At 44.4% G+C, this 26,972-nt stretch overlaps 1 protein-coding gene across 1 annotated transcript in view; it reads right to left on the bottom strand.

The window, feature by feature from the left end:
- The window catches only part of F2 (coagulation factor II, thrombin), a 75,519-nt gene that overhangs the window by 28,613 nt on the left and 19,934 nt on the right, over window positions 1-26,972 (bottom strand). The window contains exons 4-9 of the mRNA XM_073604311.1: window positions 25,785-25,838; window positions 22,846-22,951; window positions 20,799-20,935; window positions 3,705-4,010; window positions 1,689-1,793; window positions 922-1,045 (exon numbers count right to left, since the gene is read on the bottom strand). Of these exons, the coding sequence (XP_073460412.1) occupies window positions 922-1,045; window positions 1,689-1,793; window positions 3,705-4,010; window positions 20,799-20,935; window positions 22,846-22,951; window positions 25,785-25,838 (832 nt within the window). The remainder of the gene's footprint in view (window positions 1-921; window positions 1,046-1,688; window positions 1,794-3,704; window positions 4,011-20,798; window positions 20,936-22,845; window positions 22,952-25,784; window positions 25,839-26,972) is intronic.

Genomic DNA, 26,972 nt, shown 5'->3' with positions numbered 1-26,972 from the left:
ACAGCTGGCACTGCCTCGCCTTCATGAAATTCTAGACCAATTAGACATAGGGGGGGAGGGAGCAGTGACAAAAAACAAAAAGATTGGCGGTAGCTCACTAGGTAAAGACTGCAAAGCTCAAAGTATGAGCAAGCACAGCGTCCCTTAAAGTCGCTGACTCACCAGTCAAGGTGTGATCCAGGTAATCAAGGAGTTAAACACAAAAAGGACAAGGTGGGGAAGTACCTTAGTAATCTCTTTTAGGTGAGGTACTTCCCCACCTTGTCCTTTTTGGGAGGAGCATTGACAACCTATAGGAAATGATAAGTAAGTGACCCCTACATAATGATATGGCACTGTTCATTGCACTTTTCTCCTTTGGGCCCAGGGTGAATCGATGCTGTGCCTCCAGGAGGCGTGTCCTGAACTTACAGGAAGTGTGTCAAAGTGATAAGAAGGATATAGATATACAGGTACAACTTATGTAGATAGATTTGTTTTATCTCTGTGTATCACCTGGGGCTAGCCACTTCAGTGGGTCTATGTAAGGGGTTACAACCAATTGCAATGGATTTTTGATTTTTTTTTTAACAGTAGAAGTATTATTGAAAATTTTAGAAACATGAGTACATTTATGTGTGTTACACATGTACAGCTTGTCCTATTTTTGTGTCTGACCTTGTATTATGTTATTTATGTAATTGAAGTACCCAATAAAATCTATTGAAAATAAAACAAAAATTTAGAAAAATACAGGATTCTTTTTTATATTTTTTTTGTTTTAAACTTTAAAATGTTAAAGTTGGGCTTTAAGCATAAACATTTTTAACATAAAAAAAACTGCATAGCCCATAAGGTGCCATGCTCCCAGCAGTCAAGGCTTCCTTACGCTATTCACTCAAGAAGCCACCATTCTAGGGAAATCATGCATCATGCTCTTACCATGGCGCACTGCCCCGCTCGGCATCCTCTCCCTTCACAATACGACCCTGCATGGACAACATTAGCTCATCCTCTCCTTTGTCTTGCACTTTCTTCTGTTCAAAGAGAGGCCTCTGTCCACACACTGTAGAGGAGGAACAAAGCAAACAACATTATTAACAATGACAGCTGTGGAACCGTCTATTCTGTGGAGTCTGTGGACAGCACACAGCTAAAGCCCTTTTTTTGACAGAAGAGATTTACTTATAAAAAAATTCTAAATAAATAAAAAAATAAAAAAACATTCACAGAGCTATTCATTAAGTGAAACTGCATGCATATTCATTCTGTGCAACTAGAGGCAAAATCCAAGGTTATTATGCAATTTTCTCTGCAACTCAAATGATTAAGTATGAAAAATGTAAAAAAAAAAAAAAAAATGTAAAAAAGAAAAAAAAAAATGTAAAAAAGAAAAAAAAAAGTAAAAAATGTAATACCAAATTATGACCAATAGATGGAGCTGATGATTATAGTAAATAATTATTTATTTCTTATGCTCAGCTTCATCTTGTGGCCCTAATGTGGTATTTTCCTGATTCGTTATATTCTGTATGAATGAATAACATTCAACCCACAGAGAAATTAGTCTAGCAACATTTGATTTTCCCTTTACACAGAACAAATATACATGCAGTTTCCCAGCACAAAAAACTCTATTAATTTTTTAATAAATACACTCCTTAAAATCTCCAAAACAAAAAAAACGATTACATTATTCATTTCCTTACCTGCCTCTCCCTTGCCAAAACTTTTCTCATCAAAGAAGGTCTGATGCTGTACAGTGTCTGTGCGTCCCCCAATGACAGAGACTTTTTCTTCATCAACAGGGCTGTCTGCCAGAGACAGGGGGGTCGTCCCAGAGACAAGATGCGACGATCAGTGAATAAATGGAGAAGAGAAAGTGACGTATGAGCAAAGTTAATACTTTACAACATCTTAAAAGAAGTGCTTTTTATGATTTCTAGATACCTGTGCAAAAGGCACCAGTTTGATGAAAATAATGGCATCTATGAACGTAAATGTTCAACAAAGTAAATTCTGTGTAGTGCTTGTAATGATAAAGGTACAAGGAGGCAGCTATCTTTGCTCATTGCATACCAATTTTGATTGGCAAGTCTGTCAGTTGGCCGACTCATTGAAAACAATGCAGTGCTTGGCTGATATATTTTTTTTTTTTCTTTCATGTTGTTAAAATCCTACACATTAAATCAGCTGAATATAATGCAGGTACATCAATTTAAAAGACGTTAAAAGTCTCACAGATTTATTTCCTTGGAAAGGAGTCACAGTCCGACAAGCACCCTGATAAATCATAGCTAGAGTGCTCCAATCAGCACGGATGAACTTGGCTGAGCTCAGAGCTATAGGTCAGGACAGGTGTGTCAAGCTTCTGTAGAGAGACCGCTGATTCCCCGGAGAAAGCAAGACACCTTCTTAGCAGCATTTTTATTGGAAGGCTCCCCGTTGTTAAGCTAGATCCCGGACATGGGCCCTCAGTACACTCCACACAATATGGTAGCAGTTCCAGGCTTGTAGTAAAAGAATAAACATAACTTCCAAGATTGGTGCTAAGGAGGGATGCTGCGGTGTTCACACTGGTTAGACATTTAGCTTTTTTTTCTTTCAGCCTGCAAAAAAAAAAAAAAACTGATTCCTCCATCCACACAAATGAGGAGGATGGAGGAATGCCCCCTGCAGACCTGGGCGAATTGCAGCCCCAGGGCCACATCTGACCCTTTGGCTGTCCCTAACCTAACTGTAACATAGGTTGGACTTGATGGACTTGTGACTTTTTTCAACCTCACCTATTATGTAACCGGCCCTCATTGACTCCACTGTCAGCATGCCTGTCAGGTTCAGAGAGGCACACTGCCAGATGTTCATGTGGAGAGCTGCAAGAACTGGAAGGAGAGAGCCTGAGGAGGTGATCGGTACAGCAGGGAGGCTCAGTTCTCAAGTCCGCTCTCTGCTGACGTCACCAAGATCAGTCCTGGCACCGCGTCATCCCGACTTCAGGAGTCTGCCATCAGTCCAGGCACCTGGTGTATCCAGTCTCAGGCTCTCAGCGAGCTGGCTGAGACGGCAGATCCCTGCCCCTCCACAGCTCAGCGCTCCAGTGAGTGTGGAGGAGCAGAGCAGGAGAGCTGCTGATTGACAGTCAGCAGCTCTCCTCTCGGGGAGCTGAGAGAACCGAGCCATCGGTGGTGTTCGATGGCTCGGTTCTCAATGCAGAGACGCCGGGGGACAGATGCAGCATCGGTCCCATGCTGCATCCATCTAGGTAAGTTTGAATATGGGAAAAAAAAACAAACCCCATACTCCTTTAAATGTTAATTTAATCTATGGGTGCAGAAGTGGGATGTATGACTTACCCTACTCCTCAGGTACGGCAGGTTCCAGATACCAGCAGGTATCCTTACACTAGTTAAACATTTAACTTCTGCAGTGGTAGTGGAGGGTGGGGGGGGGTCTAGATTTTTGTCTAATTTCCGGAGTTCAGTTTTAAAGGTTAACCAATATTGCACCAAATTTCCAACATGGACCCTTTTTTGTATTTATACAGGGCGATCATTTCCCTCCTTAGTAGCCTCTATTTAGGAGAGATCAAACCTTTCAGACCTTCCAGGGAAGAAATATTTCAGTCAAGTCTGGTTTTGCAATACATTGCTGCAGGTTTAAAAGAAAATGATACAGGTAGTTTTCTGAAATACGTTAGACATATGGTGATTATCAGCTGTGCTTACCACAGTATTTGAGTTGACAATAATCAAACATCGTGCTGGTGTGAGATACATAGCACCACACGCCCTCATCATCCCCATCTGGGTTCCTGCAAAAATTTTCCTTCAATACGACCTCTTTATTAAATTCCTTGCGACTATGCAGCTCCACATCTACTGAGTCCCAGGGGAGACATGGTAATCCTGATATAGTAACTGCCAGATTGCCCTCGTAATTTAATCCGCGGTTTGGCTCGCAGTGTTCCTCCTCTGTCTGTTCTGGTTCCTGTTTTACTATGAGAATTGGCTCCACTGTGGTCTCTTTTGTACCTGCAAATACAGAAACATTTTAAAGTTTACAGTATTTTGACAAATAGCAAATTTGGCCGCATTCTGGATGCACACAGAGCCCTCCAAGGAGAAAGCTATAAAGTTGATAGTCTGTTAACATCATGTATACTATTGTATGCTTTGTTTATATGGGACGCATGATAACAGATATATGAGGCCAACTCAAAGTCTTGTGATATTCTCTGGTTCTTCTTTACTGGCAGCCGACTTTGTAAACGCAGAGTCTTTTATTTTTCCAAAACAAGCAAACAAAAATGACTTCTTTTCAGCATACAAAAACACAAACAGTCCATAAACCCCAGACAAAAATAAAACTTTGGCGTACTGCCAGTAAAGCTTATCGCTTAACAGGGCTATAAATTTTCCCACCTGCTTCTGAGGTCCACATAAAAGGTTACCACAGCCAGCAATGTCTCAGCAATGAACAGCACACAGCTCTTCTTCATAAACATGTCCTGCTTCACCCCAGACCTCATGGACACCTGCTGGCTGCTTCATGCCCATTTCAGCTCTATCTCACAGACAGGCAGTGGCATCCCTAGGGGGTGGCTTCTGGGGCTATAGCCCCGAATCTGGGGCCCATAGCCCTGAGTCTCTTACCGGGTGCAGCGGTCAGGGGCGGACTGGCCTACCGGGATACCGGCAAGGTTGCCTGCCCTGGGGCTGCTTTGAGGGCAGCAACACCCGTAAAAGATATGGCTGCGGGCCCGGGCCGACATGTCAACTGCACATGTGCCACTGCCACTTGGAAAAGCCAAAAAGCCCGTACACGCTCGGCCCTTTTCGGCAAGGCGGGCACATGCGCAGTGACGTAATGGTGCCATTTTTAAATGTAAAGCAGCAGTGTCACTCTGTGAGGTCTCGGCTGTGGCGCGCGCCTCTCATAACGGCCGGGTAAGACCCCTCTGCATCCTCTGACTACCTCTTGTTATTGCTCTCCTGTAGTATGTCTGCAGCCTCTGACCATCTCCCCCTGCACCATGTCCGCAGCCTCTGACCATCTCCTTCTACACCATGTCCGCAGCCTCTCACCATCTCCTCCTGCACCATGACCGCAGCCTTTGACCATCTCCTGCACCATGTTTGCAGCCTCTGAACATCTCCTTCTGCGCCATGTCTGCAGCTTCTGACCTGTCCTCCTGCACCATGACTCTTGCTTTATTTTCTTCCCGCATATCAAATTTATTTAATTTATTTATGGTAAAGGTGGCCAACAGTTATGGTGGGTGTGGGTGTGGGTACAGATCTCATTAGTAGAAATTTAAAAATCTGAAGTGAGATATATTGTGTAAATATTGTTTAATTTTATATACAGTATCTCACAAAAGTGAGTACATCCCTCACATTTTTGTAAATATTTTATTATATCTTTTCATGTGACAACACTGAAGAAATCACACTTTGGTACAATGTAAAGTAGTGAGTGTACAGCTTGTATAACAGTGTAAATTTGCTGTCCTCTCAAAATAACTCACCACACAGCCATTAATGTCTAAAGCGCTGGCAACAAAAGTGAGTACACCCCTAAGTGAAAATGTCCAAATTGGGCCCAAAGTGTCAATATTTTGTGTGGCCACCATTATTTTCCAGCACTGCCTTAACCCTCTTGGACATGGAGTTCACCAGAGCTTCACTGTAGTCCTCTTCCACTCCTTCATGACGACATCACGGAGCTGGAGGATGTTAGAGACCTTGTGCTTCTCCACCTTCCGTTTGAGGATGCCCCACAGATGCTCAATAGGGTTTAGGTCTGGAGACATGCTTGGCCAGTCCATCACCTTCTTGGAGGTCTTTTTCATGTCTTGGAGGTGTGTTTGGAGTCATTATCATGTTGGAATATTGCCCTGCGGCCTAGTCTCCGAAGGGGGGGGATCATGCTCTGCTTCAGTATGCCACAGTACATGTTGGCATTCATGGTTCCCTCAAGGAACGGTAGCTCCCCAGTGGCGGCAGCACTCATGCAGCCCCAAACCATGACACTCCCACCGCCATGCTTGACTGTAGGCAAGACACACTTGCCTTTGTACTCCTCACCTGGTTGCCGCCACACATCGGAACCAAATAAGTTTATCTTGGACTCATCAGACCACAGGACATGGTTCCAGTAGTCCATGTCCTTAGTCTACTTGTCTTCAGCAAACTGTTTGCGGGCTTTCTTGTGCATCATCTTTAGAAGAGGCTTCCTTCTGGGGACGATAGCCATGCAGACCAATTTGATGCAGTGTGCGGCATACGGTCTGAGCACTGACAAGCTGACCCCCCCACCCAGGGGAGGGCTGGCAGCCTTAGGCCTGGGGGGGCAAGTCCAGTCAAGTGGCCCATAGAACTGGTGGTGGCAAAGGGATGGATCGAGAAAACAATCTAAAAAATGTGGCCCTCCAGGGCCCGTGGGGGACTTGTACTGCCATGCCTCCAGGAACTAAAGTGCAAGCAAGTCCCTGTATAAATCCCTCCGCAACTAGTGAAGGACTACAAGTCGAAGCACTAATGCCTGAGATCTAAGGATGTGACCCCCCCAACTAGTGATGGACTACAAGTCCCAGCAGGAATCCCTGAGATCTAAGGATGTGTCCCCCTTAGATCCCACGGGTTCATGCTGTGACCTGTAGTCCTTCACTAGCTGGGGGGGGACACATCCTCAGCTCTGAGGGGTTTAAGCAGGGACAGTGGGACCTGTAGTCCTTCACTAGTTGGGGGGGGGGGGGCAGGGGTGTGTGTCACATCCTGAGCTCTGAGGGGTTCATGCTGGGACCTGTAGTCCTTCAATTTTGGGGTGTCACAGCATGAACCCTGCCTGAAATTTTATTATGTGATCTCCTCTTCTGCTGCCAGCTCATGTTCCCATGACACACATGCTCCACATTACACATATGTTCTAATTCATTCACAGTCAGTCAGTGACAGTTCCCTTCCCACAGGCAGGCTTCGAGGTGCATGCCGCCGCACAGGAGAAGATGGAGGGAGGAGGTGGATGGAGCCAAACAGTAATAGACGTGGAGGAGGCGGAAGATCCTCCTCTGCTCTGAATTCTGGTGCCTTAGCTTCGCTTTCCTCCTCGGGACTGCGACATCACTGGTTGCTAGACACCAGGCGATCCTAGCAACCAGTGCAGACGATAGAGGCCAGCAGTGGAACAAACGCGTTTTGGCCGACCAAGTCACTCTGTAAGTAAAGCTATGCCACAGAGAGATACCACTCCACATTTCCCTGCACAGAGAGAGACCTCGCTCCTCATTTCCCTGCACAGAGAGAGACCCCGCTCCACATTTCCCTGCACAGAGAGAGACTCCGCTCCACATTTTCCTGCACAGAGAGAGAGAGACTCTGCTCCACATTTTCCTGCACAGAGAGAGAGATACCACACCACATTTCCCTGCACAGAGAGACACCGCTCCACATTTCCCTGCACAGAGAGACATCGCTCCACATTTCCCTGCACAGAGAGAGACCCTGCTCCACATTTCCCTGCACAGAGAGAAACCCCGCTCCACACTTCCCTGCAGAGAGAGAGACCCCGCTCCGCATTTCCCTGCAGAGAGAGAGACACCGCTCCACATTTCCCTGCACAGAGAGAGACCCCACTCCACATTTCCCTGCACAGAGAGCAGGGGCTGCCTGTCCATTAGGGGTGCTCGGGCGCTGCCCCCTTGTAATGGATGGCACAGTGGCTGCAGTTAATGGGCACAGTGGCTGCAATGGATGGGCACAGTGGCTGCAATGGATGGGCACAGTGGCTGCATTTGATGGCCACAGTGGCAACCAGTGCAGACGATAGAGGCATTTCCCTGCAGAGAGAAAGACCCTGCTCCACACTTCCCTGCAGAGAGAGAGACACTGCTCCACATTTACCTGCAGAGAGAGAGAGACACCGTTCCACATTTCCCGGCACAGAGAGCAGGGGCGGCCTGTCCATTAGGGTCGCTCGGGCGCTGCCCCCTTGTAATGGATGGCACAGTGAGGCTGCAATTGATGTCAAAGTGGCTGCATTTGATGGCCACCGTGGCTGCATTTGATGGGAAGAGTGAGGCTGCAATTGATGGCACAGTGGCTGCATTTAATGGGCACAGTGGCTGCAATGGTTGGGCACAGTGGCTGCATTTGATGGGCACAGTGGCTGCATTTGATGGGCACAGTGGCTGCATTTGATAGGCACAGTGGCTGCATTTGATGGGCACAGTGAGGCTGCAATTGATGACACAGTGGCTGCATTTGATGACACAGTGGCTACATTTGATGGCAGAGTGAGGCTGCAATTGATGGGGTTTTTTTTTCAGTATTTTTCAGTTTGTTTGCACCCCCCCCCCCAAAAAACTTTTGAGCACCAGCCGCCACTGACAGAGACACCGCTCCGAATTGTCCGCACAGAGACAGAGAGACCACTCCTCAAGAAAAGTGCTTGATTCCTTTATTAACATAGTAAATCCTTGTACACAGCACTATTTTTTTTTTTCGCTCAACCCAGCGAGTTGAACAAAAAAAACAACTGACAACTCTGGTTGGAGCCGCTGACCATGAGCAAAAGTGATCTGAGCATGGATCACTTTTCAGCGGAGTGGCAGTGCCTGCTGCAATTGTGTACAAGCCTTTGGGCACACACTGGTGTGCTGCGGTTTAGCCACAGTGCTTATGTACACAGTTTTCCTTAGCCGCAGTTCCAAATGCTTCTTTTAGGTTGTGCGATTTTGCTGCAGTTTTTTTTTATAGTGCACCAAAGATGCAGCATGCAGCCGTTTTTGGGACGGGGAGGGGATCATGCAGGAAGACAGTGAGATCACCAACACTGCAGCCAAACTGCAGCACACCAGTGTGAGCCCACATCATAGTACATAGGACCAGGTATTGTACAGGCTGCTGAAAGAAACCTCCTTAGCTGCAGAGAGGGTGGGAGAGGAATTTGAGGGAGCAGGAAGGCAAAGAGCGGGGAGAGGCCGGTCACAGCTCACTCACTTGGAATGAAGGACCCAGCAGGAGGCTCACTCGGTCATGAGCTTCCAGAGCGGCCCATGCAGAACACCGTCTGATCTCAGTTTAAACGTTCCCACCCACACGTCCTATTCACAGACTCAGCACTAGACATGTGCAATGACAAAAAAATTGTTTATTTTTGTTTCCTTCGTGTTCTTGCTTTTTTCGGAAATTCGGAAATCCGAAATTCCAAATTTCCGAATTCCGAATTTCCTAATTCCGAAGTTTCAAATTCCGAATTTTCAAATTTCCGAATTTCCGAAATTGAAAAATTCGGAAATTAACAAATTTGTCAAAATTCATTAAAAAACTAATTTGGAACTAAACGAATTGCAAGTGTCTACTCAGCAAAGGGGCTGCCTGGCGTGTGGGCGGACACAGTGAGAGAGGGGGCTGGAGGAGGCAGAGCTGATTGACCCTCTTCCATTCAGCTGTGCTCTGAATGGAATGGATACGGACTGTCAGCTCAGAAGCAGGGAACAGCACTGTGACAAGACAACGCTCACAGCACGAACGTTGCTGCACGCTTCTGGGCTGGTATCCAGACCTGTCAGCCTCTCTCCGGAGTCGCCCAAGCAGTAACACTCGGCCAACTGCGAACCACACATGCTTAGTTTCCAGCTGGCAGCACATCGGCCTTTTTACAGGGAATCAGAGCGGCCCGGGGGGGGGGGGGGGGCAATTGCATCCTTGGCCCCCGGCCCAGCCCAGCCCGCCCCTGCCCCCACCCCTTCAACCTCTGCAGCAATGCTGGCAGCACTCATAAGTCTATTTCCCAAAGACAACCTCTGGATATGACGCTGAGCACATGCACTCAACTTCTTTGGTTGATAATGGCGAGGCCTGTTCTGAGTGTAACCTGTCCTGTTAAACCGCTGTATAGTCTTGGCCACCGTGCTGCAGCTCAGTTTGAGGGTCTTGGGCTGGAAAGCTTTTTTCCTGTGTTTAGAACAGTCTGAGAGGGAGGGGCCGGATGTTGGTGCTGGGATAGAGCGGACGCCAAGCCCGTCCTGTGTCCATGCAGCGCGAGTTCTCCCGACATGCAGCTGATCGGGGATAAGTATTGCAAGGTATGTGGCGCTATTCTACCCTCCTTTACCACACTGTGGATAATATAGGGACTACTAGGAATGACCGTCAGTGTGTCTAAAGAATTTCTAATCCAGAAGATAATGATAGCACAATAAAGGACAATGTGGAAATGACAATACGTATTAATATAAAGCCCCACCACACCACCTGATGTATAGAATAATACAGTGACTAGTGCACAATGGATAAACAGATGAAAAGGAACCAACAAAATGACATGTGTCGCAAAATAATTTCCAAATGAAAGCAAGATGTAGATGAATAAAAAAGTGGCTGGTGCACAATGAAAAATCTAGTGCAAAGAATCATCAAAAAGCATGTATAACAAAATATATCCAAATGAATGACATCAAAAAAGGCTGTCAGTACAGCCCACACCACTAACTAAAATACAGTACTGAATATATGAATAATAAAAGTGTGGAGATCCTCAAAAAGTGCACACAACACCTCAAACCCAGCGATAAATGAAAATGCAAAGAAGTGTCATAAGTGATAATATGCAAATGAAGATGAGGAAAATAACTTTCCACAGCAATACAAATGTAATAATATGGTGACAAAAGTGCAAAAAATATTAATGAATATAAAATAATGAAAGTTCAAAAACGTGACAATAGTGCAATAAAAGTCTGCACCGATGCTATTGTCATGCAAAACAGTGACTTCTGGTGTTCACACAAAAGAAAAGTCAATGCATAAAAGTGCATATAACACTACATTGCTAAATAAATTTCATCTTTAAACTACTACACTATGGGAGTTTCTCCTTTCGTTTTAACTACCGCTGTGGGAGTGCTGTGAGAGGCAAGAGGTGAGACGAATAGACAGATCCACGGACATCCCCCAAGAAAGGACTACCACTGCAGGAACCCCTCCACCAGAGCATTATCCATCTGCCTTACTCGGCCCATTTGGGGGCCGCTACTAGAGGTGAGAGGCTGGGGGGAACAATTGGTGTGTGCACCAGAAGAATTTAAGAAGAACAGCACTAAGCACTGTTATATGCACTTTTATGCATTGACTTTTCTTTTGTGTGAACACCAGAAGTCACTGTTTTGCATGACAATAGCATCGGTGCGGACTTTTATTGCACTATTGTCACGTTTTTGAACTTTCATTATTTTATATTCATTAATATTTTTTGCACTTTTGTCACCATATTATTACATTTGTATTGCTGTGGAAAGTTATTTTCCTCATCTTCAGTTGCATATTATCACTTATGACACTTCTTTGCATTTTCATTTATCGCTGGGTTTGAGGTGTTGTGTGCACTTTTTGAGGATCTCCACACTTTTATTATTCATATATTCAGTACTGTATTTTAGTTAGTGGTGTGGGCTGTACTGACAGCCTTTTTTGATGTCATTCATTTGGATATATTTTGTTATACATGCTTTTTGATGATTCTTTGCACTAGATTTTTCATTGTGCACCAGCCACTTTTTTATTCATCTACATCTTGCTTTCATTTGGAAATTATTTTGCGACACATGTCATTTTGTTGGTTCCTTTTCATCTGTTTATCCATTGTGCACTAGTCACTGTATTATTCTATACATCAGGTGGTGTGGTGGGGCTTTATATTAATACGTATTGTCATTTCCACATTGTCCTTTATTGTGCTATCATTATCTTCTGGATTCTTTAGACACACTGACGGTCATTCCTAGTAGTCCCTATATTATCCACAGTGTGGTACAGGAGGGTAGAATAGCGCCACATACCTTGCAATATTTATTTTGTGTATTTAGGTGTTGAGTGCACCCATTCATGTTGGCAGCTTCTCTATCTGGTATCGCATTTTAGCATTTAGATTTTATTGTGTATGAGGTTGTGGTTTTGCACATTAGTCCTTGTATTTTATATATTTTGATCGGGGATAAGGCTGCATAGCCCCCCCGCCCGCCTCCCTAAAGCCCACTGTAGGTGACCGTACACCCCCGAGCCCCCCGGCCGACGAGATCATAGGACCGGATAGCCGAGGAACAGAGAGGCAGAGCGGCAGGAAGGAAAGCAAAGCGGCAGCGAGGCAGTAAGTAGGACGACAGCAGCTGTGAGGATCGCTGCGAGTGCTTACCCCGGACTCCTGGAATGTGGCTGGAGAAGCGCAGTGGAGGTAAAAAACATCTGATTTCATTTCCTAATAGTGGCTTGTCTCTGTCATGAGGAGGAAGTAGTGGCTTTATTCCGGGTGAGTCTGGCTGCCTGCTTGAATGACGAGCATAACGCCCTGAGAAAAGCGTGGCTGCAACAGGTGATACGGGAACGTGCAGCACACAGAATAGAAGCATACGGTGTAACATACAGGGCCTATATAGTATATAGTATGAGAACGGGAGCTGGAACATATCGTAGACTGTTAGGGAATCGGAAAGACTCTAGGCTGTATTAACACCTATGCTCAAACCTCGCCGTATCAATCTGTAACTTATCACGTGTGTGTTCTATTATAAAGAGGTGGCAAAGGGGGGTAAACCGGACTTTTGTAGTGGAGGAATGGACTTGTTTGATGAGTGGGACTGGACTGTGTAGATAATAGACGGATCTTATGCCAGTGTCAACGAAGGAGAGGGCAGTAGATAATACATAAGGTCTGACAACGGATCCGGGCAGATCTTCACCCCCTCATCCCCCCCTTTGTAATAACCATCAGATAATTACTGGATGTATAGGCGGTCGTGATTAATAGTGAACTGGACTGCAGAAAACCCACCAGTTAGGAAATAGGAGGAGATGAGGGGTAAAGCTGGGAGAGGGACCTCAGGGATTCCACCCAGAGTGAGCGCCAGCCCAGGGACCATAAAAAAATACATGACCCAAGAAGGGGTCAAAGAGAGCCCGGGGACCTCATCAGGAACAAAAAACAAAGCAACTGAGAGCCCACAGAAGAACGGATCAAAGAAACAATTGGTAGCTTCAGACAACGCAGCAGGAGGAAGTTCAACGCCGCTAGACGAATCCATAATGGAGACTCGACAAAAAAAACAGTTACCATCTAAGGACGAAATGGCGGAAATGTTCGCGAAATTGGAAATGTCAATAAAAGGCGAAATTGCAACATTGCATGAAGGTATGAATCATCTACTGCAAAGGGTGGAGGTCACAGAAGAGAGTTTGACTACACAGGGAGAAGAGATCAAAAGGCTTAAAGCACAGATGGACGAGATGCAAAGGGATCAAAGAAACCTAATGTATAAAATTGAGGACCAAGAAAATCGAAGTCGAAGAAAAAACCTGAGGATTAGAGGTCTACCTGAGATAAGAGGGGAAAATGACGATCTACAAGAAAAAATGAATAGCATTTTTGGCCATATGGTAAACAAAGTAGGATCAGACAAAAAAAATCAAGTTTGAAAGAATCCACAGGGTGAGGAAGCCTGCCGAAATCTCAGGAGAAGTTCCAAGAGATGTCATTGCCAGATTCCACAACTTCCAGGATAAAGAAAAGATTAGGATATACATGAAAACAAGCCAACCTGTTAAATACGGGGAGTCCATCCTCCAAATCTTCCCTGATCTAGCAGTAGAGACCCTAGCTAGGAGAAGAACGTTAAAACCACTGCTAGAGCAGATGAAGACGCATAATATTCAATACTCATGGGGTTTCCCGGCATGTCTAACGGGACGTAAAGAGGGAAGAACGGCAACCTTAAGGTTCCCAGAAGACACGCCTAAATTCTATAAAAAACATTTCGAACTACCAATAATAGAAATCCCTGGATGGTGGGAAAAACGGGCAATCGGAGGAAACGCAGAAGAATTGCAGATGTGGCAACCAGTTAACCAATCCAGACGACGATAAATTAAAATACTAAGGCGCAGTAATACGTAATTGAAAGAAATCAGATCACTGTATACTGATTAGCGGTCAGGGGCAGTGGGTGGGTGGGTTGGGGATTGACGGGGGGGGGCAGGAGGACTCGGGCTGTGGCATGACACCCCCCCAAAATAAAACTGGGGGGAGAACGGGCTCTGCTGAGTGTCAACATCAGAGTCCAACCTCGAAGGGGTTAACCGGGTAGCCAGGTGGTGGGAGGAGACTGCCGGGTTTTTTTTCTCTATCTCTCCAAATTTGGGGCTAGAGGAATGTTAGCCCACCCCGGGCGAGTGGGACTGGGGGGAGGGCAGGGAGGGTAGGGGGGGTCTGGGTGAGGGTGAGGGTGAGGGAGGGCGGGGAGAGGGGGGGTACGAGGGAGTATGGGGGAGGGGGAGGGCTTTGGTGGGAGAGGGTGGTGGGGGGGGGGGAAGGTGGGGAGGAGGGGAGATGGGCACTTAAAGAATAATAGGAAGAGCGACTCCCGCCCTCTACAAGGTGTAGTCACCCGAGAGTTAAAAAAAAAAAATGCCTAGGTTAAACTTTATATCCTACAATGTAAGGGGCCTGAACTCCCCCATAAAACGAGCCAATATTCTAAGTGAGCTAAAATTCTTAAAAGCTGATGTCGCTATGCTCCAAGAGACACATCTATGTATAAGTAATTATCAAAAAATTTACTCCAGGGACTTTCCGGTATGGTTCTATGGAGACTCCCCTGTCAGGGAAGCAAAAGGAGTTGCCATAGGGTTTGCCAGCGGGGTAAGGTTTGAGCTGGAGGAGAGAAGGACTGACTCGGAAGGACGATATATCTTCCTGAGAGGCAAAATAAATGGATCAGCCTGTTCCCTGGCAAACATATATGGCCCAAACAAGAACACAACTAAATATGTAATGGGAGTTTTGACCAAGTTCGAGGAGTTTAAGAGAGAGGGGGCCATAATAGCTGGGGACTTTAATTCGTGTCTGGATCCAGTAAAGGATAGCACGTCCCGTGTACGGGGGTCGAGCGGAGTGTGGGTGAATAAGTTAAAAAGGAAGCTGCATCAACTCCAGCTTGTGGATGTGTGGAGGATACAGCACAATAATCTTAGAGACTATACTTACCACTCCCACGTGCACGGGACGTATTCGCGAATCGATTTCTTCCTGGTCGAACATAGACTTCTGGAGGCGGTCCCCGATTCGAGCATAGGCAGCATTACATTCTCAGACCATGCCCGGTGAGTCTCCAATGGAAAACAGGGATACCCCACGTACAGGGTACCGGCTGGAGATTGAACGAGGAGCTCCTCCAAGACAAAGACGTAGAAAAGAGAATTAAAGAAGAACTAGACCTGTACTTTAAAATAAATGTACCAGGGGAGACATCTGAAGCCACAACTTGGGAGGCACATAAAGCCTACATCAGGGGCATATTTATGATGGTAGGATCAGAAAAAAAAAGGAGAAGGGCCAAGGAGAAGAACGCCTTATTAAAAAGTATCCACGAGTTGGAGCAACAACACAAAACATCGGGAGATGGGGAGATATTGGCCAGATTATATAGGAAAAGGGAAGAGCTGAGGGACTTAACGGAGCAGGAAACACGTAAGGCTTTCAACCTAGTGAAAAAAGATAGATATATCAATGGGAATAAACCGGGGAAGCTATTAGCAAGGGCCCTAAAAAAAAAGAAAAATAACAACTACGTAGAGAAAATTAGGACAAAGTCCGGGGAAATTAGACATAGAACAGGGGATATAGCAAATACCTTCCAAGAATTTTTATGGAGGGCTATATGCCATTAATATAAAAAATGCACAAGAGACGAAAGGAAGCAAAAGTGAAAGAACTAAAAAGTTTCTAAAGGAAGCGAGGCTACCCAGGATAACAGAAAGCGACAAAAGCATGCTAGAGGAACCTATTTCAGAGCTAGAGATCAAGAAAGCTATCCAGGAAATTCCAAATGGTAAAAGTCCCGGGCCTGACGGGCTGACTGCTCTTTACTATAAAAAATTTCAGGACCTTTTGACCCCCAGGATGTGTACGTACATGAATGGTATCGGGGAGAAATGGGAGATGAGGAAAGAAGCACTAGAGGCCAGTATTACTGTAACCTGGAAAGAAGGAAAAGATAATACGCTATGCTCAAGCTATAGGCCCATATCACTCTTAAATGTTGATACGAAGTTATTCGCTAAAATCCTAGCCGACAGGCTGAAACGGATAATTAATGGGATCATTCACCCAGACCAGGTGGGCTTTGTACCAGGTAGAGAGGGGAGGGATAATGCCATCAAAACACTACTGGTAGTCCAAAGAATTCAAGATAGTGGGGCCCCAGGTCTTCTCCTGTCAATTGACGCTGAAAAAGCCTTTGACAGGGTTGACTGGAGCTTCATATGGGATACTTTAGAGGAGATTGGTCTGGGTGATAGATTGCTCAGATGGATAAAAGCTTTATATTCATACCCTTCAGCACGAGTGAAGATAAATGGAACCCTATCGGAACCATTTAGAATGTACAATGGTACAAGACAGGGGTGCCCCCTCTCCCCACTGTTGTTTGTGATTGCCTTGGCACCCCTTTTGGCAAAGATAAGATAAGATAAGAAAGATAAGAACTAGCCCAGACATCAGGGGGGTAAAAATGGGCGAAGAAGAGTATAAACTAGCCGCCTTCGCGGACGACGTATTGTTTTATATCACTCACCCGACGATTTCCCTCCCGAACTTAGTAGCGACTCTTAAAGAGTACGGCAGACTGTCTAACTTTCGTGTGAATCAGGCCAAGTCAGAAACGTTAGATATAATAAAAGGCAGCACGATTGATACGGCATATCAATCGTCATTTCCATTTAAATGGGGGGCAAAAGAGCTTAACTACCTTGGCCGTGTCGTCCTAGGTGGGTCACGTGGGAAGGAATAATTTTTTAAGGGGACGTTTCCGCTCTTTTTGGATATGTGTATTACTAAGTGTAAATGATGAAAAAAAAAAAAAAAAGCCACAATGATGTGAATGCATACTGGGATAAGTTTGAACCGAAAGGATAACACGGTCCCTGAAAATACTTCGCTGAAGTGGCAAGAAAAAAAAAAAAGTTTGAGGGTCTTGGCAATCATCTTATAGCCTAGGCCATCTTTACGTAGAGCAACAATTCTTTTTTTCAGATCCTCAGAGAGTTCTTTGCCATGAGGTGCCATTGAACTTACAGTGACCAGTATGAGAGAACGTTAACACCAAATTTAACACACCTGCTCCCCATTCACACCTGAGACCTTGTAACCTAAGGTGTTACCAGTGCATCTGCCCCTATTGTCGGTGGGACTTTCGTCCCAGACACAACCTGTTCCCACTTGTTGTAGAACTTGGAATCTAGTAGATCCACCTGCAGAGTTCCCCTTGCCATCATTCTGTACCTGGAATATGTACTAGTGATAATGGTATCATTAACTGTTAGCGCAAAGAACAGTGTAACTGAGATGAAAATTAGTAGTGATAGAGACAACACTAGTACTGTCTCAGACATAATGTGGTTCACCTTCCTGAGCCGCATGACTCCTGGTGGTTGATATATATGCCTGCAGAGGTATTTCCGGATTACACCTACAACTGGTTCCCCCCAACATCCAGAGCAAGGCGTACTGGCCAAAAAATCCAAGATATTGATGGGTAGTATTTTCTCCTATGGAGACCAAGTCTACTGAACTATAGCCACCTTCAAACCAACTGGAGAAGCTGGCATCAGTGGTTATTATCTTCCCATCCCTTCTCCGGATTTTGAACCATCAACCAGCAACCTTAGCTCTGCAATACCCTGGGAACAGAGCCCTCTGGCAATCCAATGCCTGGAACTTTATGTTCCAGACAGAGTGGATGATCCTCTACCAAAGACCTGGAGTAGGACTGTACGTAGGGAACGTGCCTTGATCTAGATACAACTTTCTCCTGCAGAAATGTATCGAAGGAAAATCTGGAACAGACTATTTCCTGAACAAAGATTATTGAGGTAAACTGAGATTGGCACATCTGCGTTTTCAGCAAGTCCAGTACTGGGATGGGAGCTTTGTGAACCCTCAGAGCTGTGGTCAGACGGAAGAGCAGAGTCACAAAAATAAAAAAAAGACGACTTTGCACTGCAATTTGCATAAAGACTCTTGATGAGCCTGGAAAAAACAGCACATGAAGATATGCATCATTGATGACTATGGACCCCGAAATCTACCTCTTGCAGAGGTTAACACTAAATGGACAGAGCCTATCTGAAACAGAAGGATGTCCAGTGGCTTAAGCTCTAAGCTAGACCTTATGTCCCCATTTGGTTTTGGGACTGCTACCGGTTGAGGGTTTTTTTTTTTTTTTTAATAATGAGCCCATACCTTCTGCTCCAAGAGTCAAATGCAAGGAAAAAGACTGATGACGCCGTGGTAGACCCTGAAGGCCAAAAGAGGAATATCTACCTAACAAGCTTTTGCTGGCTGAAGATGGAGCAAAAAAACACCTCAAAGACTGCGCTAAGATCTTCTGGCCTGAGATTCTCTCAAAAACACAGCAACCTCAGATGCCTTCCACAAACAGGTAAGGAAAAGCCTCATATACTAATCAGGCTTGATCCTGCTTAGGCTTCGATCAACAGAGATCAGGCATGATCAAGGTGATGCGGCTGCAGTCCATCCGATGAAAAATGAATGCATCAGAAAAATACTGCAATGCCAAACCACACAGTGGCTCAGATGCATCTGACACCACTGTCCACTGTCCATCGGGGGGATGTGGACACTGCCAGATCATTGAACATGAGAGCGGTGCACCTGCCTCCCCCGGCTGTCCATCCTTTCTGGGACCATTTAACTGGTATAACCGTAGCAACTATATTAGCCAACCTAATACACAGTCCTCCAAGGATGCAGGCCTAAAACAATGTTGGTTTTACTGCTATGCAACCCCTTACGCATGCCGTTATGTAGGTACCCAAGTATGCAAACATGCAGGTATACAAGTATTCTTGCCATTCATGCATTTATGTATGCAGCTCAAGGCAAATAAGCACATATGTATGTCCTCCCAGGCAAACAAGCACATATGCATGTAATCCTAGACAAAAAAGCACATATGCACATAATCCCAGGCAAACAAGCACATATGCACGTAGTCCCAGGCAAACAAGCACATATGCACGTAGTCCCAGGCAAACAAGCCTATATGCATGTAATCCCAGGCAAACAAGCCCATATGCATGTAATCCCAGGCAACCAAGCACATGTGCATGTAATCCCAGGCAAACAAGCATATATGTATGTAGTACAAATGAAAACATGACAGTATGTGTTTAAGCTATATGCATTTATGGAAGCATGTGTTTATGCAACTATGCAAAACGTATGCACTTAACACTTATGCAATACAGGCCCCTGGAAACATGCACTTACGCAATAAGCAAGCATGCGTCTATGCAACCTATATTACGCAACGCGTATCTATGCAAACATGTATAAACATGCATCTTTATACCACCATGTATCTTTATGCAAGCATGTATCTTCATGCAATCATGTATCGTTATGCCAACATGTATAACCATGTTTATTAATGCAAATATGTAAAAACATGTATCTTTAGCAACCGTGCATTTCAGCAACCATGCGTTTCAGCAACCATGCGTTTTAGCTAGTTTGCAAGCATGTACCTGCTCAACTGCAGTTGGGCTCATGTCCATCTTCGGTCCAGGCTCTGCGGGGGGGAGAGGGCTGCGTCCGGGGCGGAGGGGGGCACTGCCCACTTCGTCGGGGCCGCGGGGGTTTGAGTGGCGGGCCCGGGGCCACCTGTGCTCATGTTTTTCCAAATGTGTATATTTAAACGTGCATTTAAGCAACAAGTTTTCAAGCATGTATACTACGCTGCACCTGCCTTCCGAGCAGTCAACAACACTTTAAAGTGAACTGTTATCCATCCAGGGGTGTATCGATTTACAGTTGTACAGTTCCCCCAGATAAGCAGTAAATATGCAGCATATAATCATGACTTGTTTGCCACACAGTTCTCCCATAGTAAGTACTCACACTTTGTTAGTATCCATGGCCTGCTGTTATGTCTCCAGAGTCCCTGCTAACCACATTCTTCTTCTACTTTCTGCTTATATGAAAATAGGCCATACTGAGCCTACGCCCTCTAGTGGCTGGAGGAGAAACAGCAGCCTGCACGACTAAAAAATACACAGCATGATTAAACAGCACACTGCCCCCTGTGACCACCGGGAGAACAGACAGTCAGCTCTTTTTTTTTTTTTTTTAAAGAGAAACTGCAAAAATGCAGACTTACCATTCCTGCTGCAGGACTCTGAACATAACAGGAGACCAATCTTCACCCATCACGGCAATCTTTGTCATAAAAGACCTTCAGAGACTGGGTCCCCCTTAATCTGGGGTCCACTCCCCTGGACCTGTATAGCACCCTGCTGGAAAGCACCTTGGTCAGAACAAACACTGCACAGGGTTCCATTACGCAGGGTCCAGCGCCGTAAGGCTGCATTACAGGCAAAACCTCAAGGAATCTTCTCTCTTTCCAATGAGGCTTGGGTACCATCCATTTTGGCTGATAGCTTTTTCAAATGGATCCGATTGAAGTCCATGATTCTTAATAGAACCGTCCAGATCTCTAAGTATGCTCCAAGAGCACATGTCCATCAGTGACCATCTACCTAACAAAAACTGGCAAAAAAACTGAGGTACTTCCTGTGTAGGAGGGGTTATATTGGGGAGGACTTCTTGTTTGATTGATTTACCAGTGTCCATTCACCAGTAGGTGGCGTATAACCCAGTTAGTTATTATGGCTGCTCTGTGTCCCATGATGTACGATAAAGAAAATTGCATTTTGGGTCGTGGATGTGACGGTGCTGGCATCACTTACCACATACAGGCACTGCGCACTCCTCTCTGGCCTTCTCAGGGTTTTTTGTGTAACACCATGGACCGAGTGGGTTGTCATCCGGGTTTCGGCAAAAGTTCTCTGTCAGATTTTTATCGGAATGAGTGCTTGGATTTACCCTGAGATAAAAAGGTGGTTAAATAGTGCACACGCAAGTTACAAAATCCATAGGTAACCCATGACCCTCCTGCTCTAGGACATCTACATCCATGCCTTGCAATTTATAGGCTTTAAAGGGCTGGTGAGGTCTCAATCCAGGCTTGGTTTTACAGAAGTGGACCAAGACTAAGATGACATCTTAATATTAACACAATAAACAATTATTTACAACTTGCTTTAAAATCAACCATATATTTGCTACAGAAGGGTATACTGGTTCAGTCATCATGGGTCCAATTACATACCCACTCATAAACCCTTGTATTGTATCTGTGAATTTAGCTCTGCCGTTGTATTAGGACTACCCACCTGTCATGCCATCTCTGGCACACTGAGTACTAGTTATGGTCTCTGTCTTTGATTGACTATGTATTGCTACCATTACCCAATTTTGCCTGTGTGTTGTCATTATTGTCCTTTTAGCTGCCCATGCTTTGTAATGATTACCCCTTTGTCACCTATGCATTGAAAGACTGTACATTTTTTTGCCCAAGAGTTACAATGACTACCTATTTGTTACCAGGTATTGTCACAATTGCCTGTTTATGTTGCCCTATACTGTAATGACTGCCATTATGTTGCTTTTATGTTTTCAAAATTGACAATGTGCTGTCCTTGTTTGTTGCCTATTCAATGTTGTGCAGTGCCCTCCTAGCGTAGGATGCTAGGCAAATTTCATTTTTGGCTCCTTCTGTAGTCAAAGTAGCAGTGATTGTCTGTCCTGGTCTGTTCAGGGTTTCACTGGCTGAAAGTTTGAGTCCTTCTCACTGCCTCTGGAAGAAGTTTCCAGAGCATAGGGAGGGAGATTCAAATGACCAGCTGAAAATTTATCATGTCCTGGCCAATCCTTGGAGGGGACATCCAGAAGGTGGCTAGGGAGGTGATAAATGTGCAGGATAGAGATGTGCACGTTGAAAAAATTAGTTTAGTTTAGCTTCACTTTGGATTCGTTTGTTAGAGTAGAAGTTCAGCCTAAAACTAACTCTAAATCTACTGGCAGCCACATTCTAAGACTAACCTATCTAACCCTGTAAAGCAGTGGTTCTCAACCTTTCTAGTGCCGTGACCCAAGTTCTGGGGACCCCTAACAATAAAATTATTTTTGTAGCGTGGGTTGTCGCCTGCTGGGCGACCGCAAAAAGGCTGGAGAGGGCTTCAGGAACAGCCCAGGATTCAGTGATCCCTGGCAAATTTTTGGTCCAAATTATGATTCGGAATGAAACAAAATGCATGTCTAGTGCAGGAGCCCTGAGCAGACTGTTCCTTCCTCCTTAGGAGGGTTCTAAGGTTTATATAACAAAAATGTTATATACCACAGCTTACCAATCATTAGATGTGGTGGCTGCATTGGTTTTCTTTTTAGGCCTTTTTCCCCTGGTGATCTGACCAGGAACACACTTCCTGTATTAGAGTTCCCCCACTCTGGATGAAGGAGCAGAGAGTACAGATCTGGACTTCAGCATTGTGAGTCTGCAGGGGAAGGGGAGTGTTAGATGGACTAGCAGATTTAGATACACTAACATATTAAAGTCTCCAGCTAACACTTTATAATTAGTTACAGTAAACTGCTTTTTTTTCCAGATCATTGTAAGCACCTATGCCAGTGGTGAATAATTTGTCTCATCCCTGTAACTGATAGATTCTGCAAGAGAGCTTGTTCTTTTGAAAAAAAAAAGACTTACTGGCCAGATCTGGCCATATCTGGCCAGATCACCAGATGAAATTAGAAGAAAGAAAGCCTTAAAAAGAAAACAAATGCAGACATCACATCTAAAAATGGGTAAGCTGCAATATAATAAATGTTTGCTTTTGGGTTTAATATCGCTTTAAGAACAACAGCAAGAATGATGAAGGATACATCTACACTCACTTTGTCTTGTGTGGAAAATTGCTGGCCCAGTACTGGCACTCTGTTCCAGATCTGGTGATACTGATGCTCCCTCTGTAATTCTGCCCAAGGCCAGATGCACAGTCACCTGTCAGTTAGAGAAATAGATACAGGTAAGTCAGCCACAGCAACATTATGATAAACACCCATCATGGCGGGATCACCAGGTATTACCTTAATTAAAGCTGCAGATTTAAAAAAACTGAAGAACAAATTTTGGAATCGCATTAATATGTTAAAGCCTGGAGATGCTAAATGCTGGAGCTTCACGCACCGGGGTTAAAGGATCAGTATGCATGGGGCCTTAAGCAATTTGATAACAGATAATTTGGCAAATCTGTTTCCACCTTTTTAAACCACTTCCATATTGGATAAACACAAACAAGAAGGGTTGTGATTCCCTTTGGGACCCTTCAGCAGTGGGGTGGTTACAATTTCACAGTTTCTTTTGGTATTTTCTTAAGTGGTCTAGCTTGATGTCTATGACAAAATTATGGCATCAGCATCTATTATCATGCCAGTGATGAATGCTGGGTTAGCAGGAAAGAGTACACGCTCTTTTGTCCTGGTTATATTTTCACATTTTAATGATCGTTCTCTTGTTTCTGTTCAGAATCATTACAGTACGTCTAAATGGTACAAGAAAGGGTATGAAGCACTACTTTCCCCAGACCGTGAAATAATAACTACCTCACAGTTCAAAAATAAATCAAAAGTATGTGTATACCTAAACAATAGTGGTGGTGCCCCCCAGAGTAGCAACACTCACAATTCAAAGATTAGAACAAAGATATGTACCATATATAATTTAACAATAGTGGTGGTAACCCCCAAATAGCAACACGTGATAATTATAATACAAGTAAAAATATAGTGACAATAATAAAGTTAGAACACACACTAGAATTCAAAATCAATTAAAGTGAAACGTGACCATTCCCCAGTGAATCATAAATGCCATCAGTGTAACTTTAAATTATTAGAAATTGCATCAAGTCCATTCAATAGGTGAACATACTAGAGAACTCTGTGATGATAGTCATGAACAAAATATCACACATGGATAACAAGTGCCCTCCACCAGTCAAACTACCCGGATCTCTTGAGAAAGTCACATGACCAGTGACGAAACGCGTCGGAGCAGAGCCTGTGATGTAATCATGCATCACCAGGAAGTAGATTGGAAGCTACTGGTGAGCTGAGTACTTGCGGATGTTGCAGTGACTTTTAAGGGGACCATGCACCCCTTATATGTATAGCGATCTACCTGAGTGCACCGGAGGCAGTGCACCTAGTAATGTGAGTGCGATTCTTATATTTTAAATAAATATAAGATTTTTGTGCAGTTCAAGCACTATGTTCTATCTATATTCTACACGTGCATGAAGTATACTGCATAAGGTGAATATGAGTCCCAGGACCAACAGGGAAGCTGCCAACCACTGGATTTATATCCCCAAGGTGAAAGAGTATATAGATCCTTTGCAGAGTCTCCCTGGGAGGCGAGGGCATAGTTAGACTGGTGGAGGGCACTTGATATCCATGTGTGAAGAACACAGTACTCACAGAAGTGTAATACTTGGTTCATGATGATTACCACGGATGCTCTTGCTTGTTCACCTATTGAATGGACTTGATGCAATTTCTAATACTTTAAAATTACATTAAAGGTATTTATGAGTCACTGGAGACTGGAGATTTGTCACGTTCACTTTAATTGGTTTTGAATTCTAGTGTGTGTTCTAACTTTATTGCTTAATATTGTCACTATATTATTACTTGTATTATAATTATGGCATGTTGCTATTTGGGGGTTACCACCACTATTGTTTAGGTATACATATATATATAGTTTCTGGGGAAGTAGCGTTTCACCTTTTCTCTTGTAGGGAACACATATTGGTGTCAAGCAGCAACTCCTACATCTTTGTATAGGTGATTACTATCTTGTTTGAAGAGTCACTCATAGTAATGCAGAAGTCTCAACACTTATGCTGCGTACGCACGATCGGACATTCCGACAACAATATCCTGGGATTTTTTTACCGAAGGATGTTGGCTCAAACTTGTCTTGCATACACACGGTCACACAAATGTTGTCAGAAATTCCTAACGTCAAGAACGCGGTGACGTACAACACGTACAACGAGCCGAGAAAAATGAAGTTCAATAGCCAGTGCGGCTCTTCTGCTTGATTCAGAGCATGATTCAGAGCATGCGTGGAATTTTGTGCATTAGACTTGTGTACACATGATCGGAATTTCCGACAACGGAATTTTGTTGTCGGAAACTTTGAGAACCAGCTCCCAAATTTTTGTTGTCGGAAACTCTGACAAAAAATTTCTGATGGAGCCTACACAAGGTCAAAATTTCCGACAACGAGCTCCCATCGAACATTTGTTGTTGGAAAATCCGATCGTGTGTACGCGGCATTAGAATTCTAAATGGTATTTTCATCAACCAATGGCATTCTTTATAAAAAGGCCCCTTATATTGCTGCCATGCAGGACAATTTATAACGCTGGTACAGAATACCTGTGGACACAATTTTGCCAGCAATATGTGAAAAAAGAGCACTCTGCATGCATTTCATCTGCATACTGAGAATGTATTTATACAGTTCAGCAGTGAAGCTATGTACTCAGCATTTCAGCTACAAAAGTATGAGTTAAAGCTTGCTGGATTAACAGGTAATGATCCTAACTTGCAGCGCAGGAGTTCTTGGTTCACTTTTCATAAATACATAATAATGAAGATGATGATTCCATCAGTACAGTAACGATGAAATAGACAACCAATATTGAATCAGGGACTAAGCTGGGCCACAGCAGAGCCATAGTTCTGGTATGACCCACTTCGACTTTTTGAAATTTCATCCAGTATGTATCTAATACAGAGCAAATATTGACAGAGGGTCTTACCTTGCAGACAGGCAAGCAGTGCCTCCCTGGGTTTTGTTTTCCCTGGCTGACATGCTGCGGATGAGTAAAATATTCATTTTAGACCAGTTCAAAGTACACAGGAGACATATATAGAAGAGACTTTAGAAATTACTGAAGATGCCCAAACCATGCTGAGGTTCAATCAGGTTTAAAGGTCATCCACCCCAGAGTTATATTATTGTTATAGGTTGAGGCTGGTGACGAATAAGCCCCTGGCTTCCTATATGTCTACGATCCTCCAATGGTGAGATCTCCCCTGCCATAGTTCCGCACTCTGTTCAGGTTCACCAGAGAATTTTGGGTTTTCCTGCTCCTTCTGTTACATTCTCCATAGTGTAAAATAGATGAAAATTCCCCTATAGTGGAGACCCCTCATAATGGGCACTCTAGGGGTATAGACCCGGGAATTCAGCACAGAGATCCCATTATTAGAGCCCTTAAAGTGTTTGTTAACCCAAAAAAAAAAAAAAAGGATCCTGTTCCCTTAAGACAAGTGCTTGTACTGTGTAATTTGGCCCCCTGTAACACCTGAAATACCTGGCTGATCCTGCCTGACTTTGTCCTCCCCCTGTACGCTGACTCTGATATATCAGGGCTGCTGAGCCCTGACACCGGAGTCAGCGTACATGCCTCCATCATGAGCCGAGAGAGAAGAGGGCTGACAAGTCAGCTGAGTGATGGGAACCGAGATTATATAGGTACAATCCGGCAGATTTTTTACATTACACAGGCACAGGGACACTTATTATTATAGTACAGAGAGGACAGGAAGATTTTGTAAAAGTGGGTTAACAACCACTTTAAAGTAGACTAAGATTAAGTTTAGATGTGTGGTTGAGGGGTAAAAATGGTAAAATTTGGTAAAAAATGCATAGTTGTGCCGAAATTTGTGTCCCTCGACTGCCTCCTCCTAAGCTGCAAATGGCAGTGGACAGGGTGTTTACATGCTGCATTTGTTGTGATGCTTTGACTATCGGATTACAGTCCTAGAATAAGGTTTTTTTCCTGATTGAGTGATGACATCAGAGTGGGACTATTTCTATAAAGACTCTGTTGTGCAGTACAGGGAAGACTGGCACACGGCACCTGGTACCCCAGACCGGGAAGCATTGGAGAGTTCTAGAGCAGTGCTAAAGGGACTGGATATCCACCGCTGATTTTCTGTTC

Source organism: Aquarana catesbeiana, linkage group LG11, assembly GCF_042186555.1.
Source record: "Aquarana catesbeiana isolate 2022-GZ linkage group LG11, ASM4218655v1, whole genome shotgun sequence".
NCBI classification, from domain to species: Eukaryota; Metazoa; Chordata; class Amphibia; order Anura; family Ranidae; genus Aquarana; species Aquarana catesbeiana.
This window is presented reverse-complemented; position numbering and strand designations above follow the sequence as displayed.